At 45.1% G+C, this 10,792-nt stretch overlaps 1 protein-coding gene across 6 annotated transcripts in view; it reads left to right on the top strand.

Annotated features, from left to right (window-relative positions):
- Positions 1 to 2,927: 2,927 nt before the first annotated feature.
- The window catches only part of LOC137431527 (E3 ubiquitin-protein ligase NEDD4-like), a 274,005-nt gene continuing 266,140 nt past the window's right edge, over positions 2,928 to 10,792 (top strand). For all 6 annotated transcript variants that reach the window (XM_078782180.1, XM_068122932.2, XM_078782179.1 and 3 more), the window contains exon 1: positions 2,928 to 3,080. In XM_078782180.1, the coding sequence (XP_078638306.1) occupies positions 3,030 to 3,080 (51 nt within the window). In that variant the 5' untranslated portion in view covers positions 2,928 to 3,029. The remainder of the gene's footprint in view (positions 3,081 to 10,792) is intronic.

Here is a 10,792-nt window from a genome sequence, read left to right as displayed (position 1 = left end):
CAGGACAATGACCCCAAGCATACAGCCAAAACAACACTGGAATGGCTTCAGAACAAGTCGCCCAGCCAAAGCCCAGACTTGAATCCCATTGAGAATGTGTGGAAAGACTTGAAGATTGCTGTTCACTGACACTCCCCATTCAACTTGACAGAGCTTGAGCAAATCTGCAAGAAAGAATGGGAGAAACTCCCCAAATCCAGATGTGCAAAGCTGATACAGACATACACTAGAACGGCACTCAGAAGAGAGCATACCTCCTCCGCCTGGTTGGCCATATCACTCAATGGTGAAGAATCACTTTTTTTTTTAATAGTAGCCGGATCCTAATCCGGACCTTCACCAAAATCTAATCATTTCGTCCTTGTCACATACATTACATCTCTGCCAAATTTCGTCAGAATCCACCCACAACATTTTGAGATATTTTGTTCACAAATGGACAGACAAACAGACAGACAGGGGTGAAAACATAACCTCCATCCACCTTTGGTGGCAGAGGTAACAAGAAGACTCGAAGCTGTAATCGCTACCAAAGGCACTACTATGAAGTATTGGCTCAGGGGGTTGAATACTTGATATTTCTGTATTTAATCTTTAATTATTCTGTAAAAAGTTCTTTTAAAAAAGTGACCAAACAAAATGGTATGAGTGACCAAACAAGCAAAAAGTGACCAAACAAAAACTGTGGACCAGTGACCAAACAAAATGGTATGACCAAACCAGTGACCAAACAACAAAAAGAGACCATTTGGTTGGGTAGGAGTTGAGGACTTGCGGTTGGGCGAGAGAGGAAGTTGAGGACTTGCGGTTGGGCGAGAGAGGAAGTTGAGGACTTGCTGTTGGGTGCCAGAATGTGGTTGGGTGGATGCAGGGAGGTGGGGCGATTTGAGAACTTTCAGCTGGGTAGGGTTTGAGAACTTTCAGCTGGGTAGGGTTTGAGAACTTTCAGCTGGGTGGGGGTTGAGAACTTTCGGTTGGGTGGGGGTTGAGAACGTTCACCTGGGTGGAGTTTGAGAACGTTCAGCTGGGTGGGGTTTGAGAACTTTCAGTTGGGTGGGGGTTGAGAACTTTCGGTTGGGTGGGGGTTGAGAACGTTCACCTGGGTGGAGTTTGAGAACGTTCAGCTGGGTGGGGTTTGAGAACTTTCAGTTGGGTGGGGTTTGAGAACTTTCAGCTGGGTGGGGGTTGAGAACTTTCAGTTGGGTGGGGTTTGAGAACTTTCAGCTGGGTGGGGGTTGAGAACTTTCAGCTGGGTGGGATTTGAGAACTTTCGGTTGGGTGGGGTTTGAGAACTTTCAGTTGGGTGGGATTTGAGAACTTTCAGCTGGGTGGGATTTGAGAACTTTCGGTTGGGTGGGGTTTGAGAACTTTCAGTTGGGTGGGGTTTGAGGCCTTTCGGTTGGGTGGGGTTTGAGGCCTTTCGGTTGGGTGGGGGTTGAGAACTTTCAGCTGGGTGGGGGTTGAGAACTTTCAGCTGGGTGGGATTTGAGAACTTTCGGTTGGGTGGGGTTTGAGAACTTTCAGTTGGGTGGGGTTTGAGGCCTTTCGGTTGGGTGGGGTTTGAGAACTTTCAGCTGGGTGGGATTTGAGAACTTTCAGCTGGGTGGGATTTGAGAACTTTCGGTTGGGTGGGATTTGAGAACTTTCAGTTGGGTGGGGTTTGAGAACTTTCAGCTGGGTGGGGGTTGAGAACTTTCAGCTGGGTGGGATTTGAGAACTTTCGGTTGGGTGGGGTTTGAGGACTTGTGGTTGGGTGGGGTTTGAGGCCTTTCAGCTGGGTGGGATTTGAGAACTTTTGGTTGGGTGGGGTTTGAGGATTTGTGGTTGGGTGGGGTTTGAGGCCTTGCGGTTGGGTGGCAGAGGTTGAGAAATTGCGGTTGGGTGGCAGAGGTTGAGAAATTGTGGTTGGGTGGCAGAGGTTGAGGACTTGCGGTTGGGTGGCAGAGGTTGAGAACTTGTGGTTGGGTGGCAGAGGTTGAGAACTTGTGGTTGGGTGGAGTAGAGGCCTGGGGAGGCGGGGGAGCGGGTTGAGGCCTTGAGGGAGGGGTTTAGGACTTGCTAAACAATATGAAATTCCCGTGATATTTAACTGTTCTTTCTAAAATATTATTGAAGTCTCATTTTACATTAGCAGAATTTACACGGGTACCTGATGGAAATATTAATATTCTGTTTTTACCTTACTATTACTATTAGTATTAGCTTCAGCAGCCAACCAGTCATCCGGGGTGTCCCATTACCAATCAGCTCACAGAGTGTTCGCTAAATGGCTGAAGCACTCAAGCAAGCACTCCAACGAAACACCTGATAAAGACCGCTTGGCAAGTGATAGCAGGCTGATTGGTAATGAAACACACCCGCAGGAGCAGCATCACGTTTTCTAAACAAGCCTTGAAACATTACAAAATTGTTGGAAGCGCAGAAAAATACGGTATTTTAAAATGGTGTTTAAGAAGAACCATTTTCATAAATTGCTTGATGTCAAAAGAAATTATAGGCGGTGTAGAAGCTCACAGTAGTGCAATTTATGTTTATTAATACAGTACTTTGTGATTTACTCGATTCGCTTATTTTTCCCATTATTAATGTCATGATAAATTTTCAGACTGATATAAAGGCAGAAGTTAAACACATTGTTTATGGTTTAAAATGTTATTATTTTCACGCAAAGGTGAAAAAAATTGGACAAAAATGGTAGAGAGTATATTACAGAAAGTTATCAGAGAGGATGGTTTCCTTCTGCGTCATTATTGCAATTCCATTTAAAAATAACTGAGGGACCGAAAGATGTTTTCCAGACAGATTTTGGAATTGAACATCGAAACAGAGAGAGAGAAAAAGACGATACTGTCTCACCCCCCAAAAAACCGGCGTTCACAGGCAACGCGAGTTTGGCTCCGCCCACTACCACCACACACCACCCACGACCCAGCTCCAAGCTTTGAGTTGAGAATCAGATCACCGGAGCTTCGGGTTCGAGGTGCATCGCTGGGTTGAGGGGAAGGCGATAGCCTGCAATCTCGACATCGATGGCTTCCATCGTGACACCAGACATCGTATACGGATTTCCGGAGGATGAGGTGAGTCCATATGAAGACTCGTGTTGTCTCAGCTCATGTTCCGTCAGGCTGTTAGACGTGTACAAAGGTTTGTGCGGATAGCTGTTTAGTCAAAGAGATTTGGCATCGTGAGGGATTTATTGAATGAATGAAATGATTGATTTAAGGCCTGTAAATGAATTGTAACGTTACAATATAATGAAAACTTTATTGATGGTATGCGACACAAAGGAGAGAAATTTCAACCATGCATTAAATGGAACACTGCCTTGGCCATTGTGCAATACATACACACATGGACTTCACAAGTTTCGGTAAACACTAAACCTCGCCTGACAGCGTTGTTTCGATTTTGATCACGTCATCAGCAAGCCGAAAGAAAATCGGACAGAGGGAGGAACAGAGAGGCACAGGTGGAGGGAGAGAGAGGCACAGGTGGAGGGAGAGAGACGCACAGGTGGAGGGAGAGAGAGACACAGGTGGAGGGAGAGAGAGGCACAGGTGGAGGGAGAGAGAGGCACAGGTGGAGGGAGAGAGAGGCACAGGTGGAGGGAGAGAGAGGCACAGGTGGAGGCAGAGAGAGAGAGGAACAGGTGGGGACAGAGAGAGGCACAGGTGGAGGCAGAGAGAGGCACAGGTGGAGGCAGAGAGAGGCACAGGTGGAGGCAGAGAGAGGCACAGGTGGAGGCAGAGAGAGGCACAGGTGGAGGCAGAGAGAGGCACAGGTGGAGGCAGAGAGAGGCACAGGTGGAGGCAGAGAGAGGCACAGGTGGAGGCAGAGAGAGGCACAGGTGGAGGCAGAGAGAGGCACAGGTGGAGGCAGAGAGAGGCACAGGCGGAGGCAGAGAGAGGCACAGGCGGAGGCAGAGAGAGGCACAGGCGGAGGAAGAGAGGCACAAGCGGAGGCAGAGAGGCACAGGCGGAGAGGCACAGGCGGAGGCAGAGAGCGACACAGGCGGAGGCAGAGAGCGGCACAGGCGGAGGCAGAGAGCGGCACAGGCGGAGGCAGAGAGCGGCACAGCCGGAGGCAGAGAGCGGCACAGCCGGAGGCAGAGAGAGGCACAGCCGGAGGCAGAGAGAGGCACAGCCGGAGGCAGAGAGAGGCACAGCCGGAGGCAGAGAGAGGCACAGCCGGAGGCAGAGAGGCACAGCTGGAGGCAGAGAGAGGCACAGCCGGAGGCAGAGAGAGGCACAGCCGGAGGCAGAGAGATGGCACAGCCGGAGGCAGCGGCACAGCCGGAGGCAGCGGCACAGGTGGAGGCAGAGGCACAGGCAGAGGCAGAGAGAGGCACAGGTGGAGGCAGAGAGAGGCACAGGTGGAGGCAGAGAGATAGGCACAGGTGGAGGCAGAGAGGAACAGGTGGAGGAAGGGAGAGGCACACAGGGAGAGGGACACAGGGAGAGGCACACAGGGAGAGGGACACAGGGAGAGGAACACAGGGAGAGGAACACAGGGACAGGAACACAGGGACAGGAACACAGGGACAGGAACACAGGGACAGGAACACAGGGACAGGAACACAGGGACAGGAACACAGGGACAGGAACACAGGGACAGGAACACAGGGACAGGAACACAGGGACAGGAACACAGGGACAGGAACACAGGGACAGGAACACAGGGACAGGAACACAGGGACAGGAACACAGGGACAGGAACACAGGGACAGGAACACAGCGAGATGCACACAGACAGCAAGACACACACGCAAGACACACACGCAAGACACACACGCAAGACATACACGCAAGACACACACGCAAGACATACACGCAAGACATACACGCAAGACATACACGCAAGACATACACGCAAGACATACACGCAAGACATACACGCAAGACATACACGCAAGACATACACGCAAGACATACACGCAAGACATACACGCAAGACATACACGCAAGACATACACGCAAGACATACACGCAAGACATACACGCAAGACATACACGCAAGACATACACGCAAGACATACACGCAAGACATACACGCAAGAAACACACGCAAAACACACACACGGAGACAGACAGACAGAGGGGGAGACACACACAGGGAGACAAACAGAGAGAGAGAAAGAGGGATTGAGGAACTGGTACTTTCACACACTTATTATACACAAACATTTAAATGAGCTGGGAACAAATCAGTAAACCAAAAAAGGAATACAATAAACCACCTTTAGAGGCCATTTTTCCCCGCAAAGCGGGGGTTGGCCTTTTCGGGGACCGTGGTTGTTGTTGTTTTTTTGATCCCCTTTTTGAAGCAATGTTTTACGGCCGGATGCCCTTCCTGACGCCAACCCTTTTTGTAGCCTTTTTACGACAAGCAGGGAATTACCAGTGAACTGGTACTCAATTAGCCGACCTCGGAAGGATGACAGGCTGAGTCAACCCCCCTGGCGTTAATTCAGCGATCGACCGGGACTCGAACCCAGGATCCTTGGATCCTAAGCTGGCACCCTAGCCGCTAGCCCAACACCAGGGTTCCTCAAGATGCAAGGAAACAACTTCAACATGAATAAAAAGGCTATTTCAAATGGTTAAGAACTATTTTACAGAGCACATTTTATAGACACAATTTCTCCTTAAAAACTCCTAAATTATCAAAGTTTTGGTAATCATAAAATTACATGTGCAGCTTGACCACGATAATAGCCATAACAACTATTAAAATATTGCACATAGCATCTGGGTTTGCAAGGAGTTTGGCTTTCCTTGGTTGTTTTATTAATTGCCAGTTTCCCTTTTGCTATTGAAAAATTGATGAGTACAGATTCCGCTGTCCTTTTAGGATGAAAGGATGCACCTAAAATGAATGTACAAAGAGAAAAAGGAAAACAAATAGCATATGACAATATTGTGATTAAAGAGAAAAAATGGGGTCAGTCTTACACAGTCCACAAAGGCAGGATACGAGTCTTCAGTGGCCGTAAAAAAAGGACATGGTACTGAATTTAAAAACACAATGATGATGAAATAAAATATGAATGGGTAAAATCATACGTTCCCCAGGATAATATCAACCATTCATTTTAAACCAGACTGCTCCAAGTCTGGGAGATCGGCGGTTCAAGCCCCAGCTCGAGTCATACCAAAGACTAAAAACATGTATGTGCTGCTTCCTTGCTTGATGTTGAGCATTTAAAAGGACAAGAGCATGGACAATCCCCTTAGTTTGGCATCCATGCGGAGGGGGAAATTCCTCCTGGGGAAATGCCCTGCCGATTGAGGTGAGAAACGCGGAGCCATTGTTGTGACTTCGCTGGTACCCAGAGTGCACCAGGAAGTGACAGCACTTTCCCCAAGCTCAGTGGCTGTGTTTGTCTCGTATAACAGTCTTGTGTTGTGTGTCATGTATTCTTCTGTATGTCCATGTGTGTGCCAGCTACACTACGAGCCGAAAGATCCTGTTAAAAAAATAAACAAATAAAGAAAACGGCAGGGTGTGTATGACAGACCATTGCAGGTGAGGGTTGGCGATCCCAAAAACAACATCTCTTTCCATCTAGATCCAAACCTATATTTGCACAGGGAAAGATAGCAGATAGCTGTACACATGTGGTACAGGCACCCTAATGGCACAAAAAGTGGAGAAGACAAAACCACAGTTTCTATTTGAGAGGTCAAAGAAATCCTTGGCTGGGGGAAATGAGTGGAGCACATTGGAGGGTCAGTCTCATTAACACCAAAATGGAGCCCTTGGCTTCCGAAAACTCGGAGAACTTCCTGGATAAGCTGGTAGACGGTTCTAGTATATCGCATGCTGGCAGTTGTGGCAATATGTCCAGCTGAATGCCATCTCCCTACATCATTGTCCCGGAGGTCTCGTATTACACTGGAATTTAAAATAACATTATCGGGATGTGTTAGGGAAGAGTGCATTATGGAAGATGGGCTCATGAAGGAACTAGCTGACATAATGCACCATGTTCCAGCATACTACAAGAGGCTGCCAAGCATCAAACAAGTCTTGGTAGAGTCATACCATTAAGGTTATTCGGTGAAATTAAACATACTAACTTTAGTAAATGACTGGCAGTGGACCACCATGGCAGTGCCTTGTGATGGAGAAAACGATGTCCAGCATTAATCCAGAGGCCATAATTCAGCTGACAATACCATCTGATCCATGGCCAACTTCTGTCAGTGGGAGGTAAAGGACTTCAGGCTTGGCCTATTGCAGAGAGAGGGAGAGAGCCTTGGCCCTACTTCAGCCTTGGCCCAATTAACCTGGGTTGTGCAAGCGAAATAAAATTTTGTGAGGCAACTAAACAATATAGCAGCATCATTGCTGTCACGCACAACCACAGGAACATCATCATCATCAGCAGAGGTAGAGGTAATGATCAGTCTATCAGATGGTGACACAGGACACCCTGGTAATTTAGCACAAATATGATGTAAGAAGGTCCCAATACAAAGGGAATAAAGGATACCTGATAAAGGGCACCCTTGACGAACTCCCCTCTCAATCAGCATTTGTACGCATAGACAGTTGCTAACTTTGTGAAAACTAAAAATATGATTGTACAACAATGAAACACGTGAGATAAACGTTGCTCCAAAAAAAGCTACTGTAAAGGATAAAAAATAAATAATCGTGACTAACTATCAAATGCTTTCTCTTGATTAAGTAAAAACAGATCGATATTTTGCTTTTGAAAATCGCACACATCCTACAAGTAATGAATTAAAAAATATTGCCATGAATAGATATATTTAAAATACGAATGGTCTGGTCAGGATGTATTGGAACACTCAGAAAGGGCTTTATGTGGTTAACAAGGACTTTCGCTAAATTTTATAATCTGTACAGAATAACGAAATAGGCAATCATTTCTGCAATGACTGCAAGTCTCCTTTCTAAGGAATGAGGGATACAATAGCACGACAACAACTTAAAGGTAATACACCTTTATATACACCATACATTAAAACATTTAAGCAATTCCCATAATTATTTAATAAATTACACAGGCAAACCATCAGTAACAGGTGCTCCATGATCATTAAGACTATTCTTGGGTAAAATGCCAGGGGAATAGAAGAGAAAAGGCCCAGTTATATAAGGGTATGTGCCATGTGGCAAAGTATAGAAAAGCAGGGACATTCCATAGCTTGTAGAAAATGCCAAACAATACAAAATAAGGGGCATTCAAGAAATCTCGTGTGCATGCTGGACAACCCTTGTGTTCTGAGGAGGAACCAAGTAATGCTCTAGAAAAGTTCATATAAGGGGGTGCCAATTTCATTCATACAGCTGCATGAAGAAGTAAATATATATTTTTTGCCAGATGTAGGGCGCCCTTTATATGAACTTGATGGGAAATGATGAACCAATAAATTCCACATTCCTGTGCCACCTTAAGTCGAACATCAGGCATTGACAGCACGTTATCTATATTTTCATTCCAAAGAGCATCATTCATCATTCCAATCACAAATTAATACTGTAGTGTTAATGTATCAAAATGTAATCTTAAATCACGATTGTATTTAGATATTATCAAACCAGTGAACCATCATCATCTGTTCACTCTTGATTTGGGAGCAGGTCCGTGTGATCACATTTCAAAATCATAATTGTATTGAGGAATTTCTGAAACCTCCTACCTACCTTATGACACCCACTGGGACCCCAAAACGTTCCACAGAAGGTTATTACATTTCCTTTTAGTAAAACATGCAACTGTAATGGTTACAAAACACGTCCTCCTGCCGTGTGACCAGATCCTCAGCTCTGATTGGTGCACGTTTGTGGGGATATACGGACAGACAAACGCTGTTCTAGATGGCATTGCCCCATGGGCTGCGCCATAAAAACGAGTTTGTGATTTTACGTAATCCCAAAATTGGCAGAGGTATGTTGTGCTGTTCTGTGGTTTTTAAGTTAGGAGGCCAGAATTCTTTAAAAGTTAATTTAACCCTTTGAGTATGGATGACGTCCAGTGCCACAACCAGCGAAAAAGTTTTGTGTACGGATGACGTTACTACACGTCATCGACTGTACCTATAAATAGATTGTCAGTCCGTGGTTGCATTCCCGTAATGCCAAATTAATCCTGTACCGGGGGTATTTTTATCAAAAAAAAATCCTGTACTCAAAGGGTTAAAAGAGAAACATTAAAAGACCAAAGGGCAGTTCATCTTGGGGGACTAAAAGGAAAGGTACCGCTTGTGGAGTGGTCACAAAAACCATATATGTAATAATTCCAGTGAACGTTACAAAGTTTAAGAAAAGACAGACATGTAAAATTTATCAAGCCTTGCGAGCGTTAAAATATTTAATAAACCGTGACACCATGTATATTGATGCGAGTCAACATGCTGCAACTACCAACCAGCTACCTGTACCATGCTCTATTTACAGAGCATTAGTGCTGCTGAAGCAGTTTCTTGGCAAGTGTTATACTGGGTGGTTTGCCATTGCTTTGCCAGCATTGTTTGTCTGTGATCTATCCTTTTTAAATGCTGAGTGTCAAACAAGGAAGCAACACCGACTACATTTTTTAAGAGTCTTTGTTACGACTCAGCCGGGTTTGAACCACTAACCTCCCAGACTCAGAGTGGTCGCTCTAAGCATTACACTACCAAGTCTGGTTTCACCATGACTACATCTTGCTAAAAGTGTAGATTAAAGTTTTGCATTCTCTGGGTGACTATTCCGGTCTTAAATGGGATCTATCATGCAAATAAAATCACTACCAAAAAGCACTAATGTGTCGGGAATGAAATAGTTAAGAAAAGAAAAGGACTCAGTATAAAATCTAGTTCTAGCCATACTATTGCTTGGTGCATAATCAATCTGCTGGTTATTATATAAAAAAACTCAACAGAGGCTACAAATCAGTGAATATGTATTTAGTATTTGCAGGTCTAAATTAAATATCGTGTCTGGGGCCTTATGGCGGGCCCCAAATGCTGGAAGTTCTGGAGGGTCTCTCCTGCATTCTCAGCCATTTGTAACGCACAATGACTTTTAATAGCAAAATGATGGTCATTTTGGGTACGTTGCATATTCTGATTAAAATATATGTATCTATTGTTGACCAACACTTTAATACTACAATACAAAGAAAGAAAAGAATGCAAAAATTGACGATGGCATTCCAGAAACTGCCCTGCTTTTTGTTAATTTGTTATGGTCTGTCGACTTGTATACTTTGCCTTTCTTGACAAATACTCACCCAAAAAAATGAACTGTGCATGGATATAAATTTTTTTTAAATACTATACGATACAAAAAGATAAAAAACAAAGCGAGACCGTAGAAATAACCATTTGGTTACATCACCGCCCAAACATGTTGATAAAATGTCACAAAGTCTGAATACTATGGCAAGTTCAATGAAAGAGGGGTCATCGGCCAAAGTCCCAAACTCAGTAACGGGTATGTCCTCTTTCTGCAGTTGATACATCTGTGAACCTGTGCCTTATTGAGTATATCAAACAGTCGTGGAAGGCTTGTGGGATAGTGTCCCAGACCCTGCTAAACTCTGTGGCCAAATCATGGGCAAATCATGGGCACAATTGAGATTAAATCTGGGGAATTTGCAGGCAATGGAAGCAGATTAATGTTCTGTTGAATCACTGCTCAACTCCAGAATCACTTCCTCCTTTTTCACATCTGTGGAACCAATTTCCCCATCCTCTTAAATTTCATTCTTCCCTCCAGGTCTTCAAGACAGCTGTTCATTACCATCTTGGATCATCCCCATCCAAAACCATGA

The sequence above is a fragment of the Myxine glutinosa genome, chromosome 7, assembly GCF_964187855.1.
Source record: "Myxine glutinosa chromosome 7, kmMyxGlut1.1, whole genome shotgun sequence".
In the NCBI taxonomy this organism is placed as follows: Eukaryota; Metazoa; Chordata; class Myxini; order Myxiniformes; family Myxinidae; genus Myxine; species Myxine glutinosa.
This window is presented reverse-complemented; position numbering and strand designations above follow the sequence as displayed.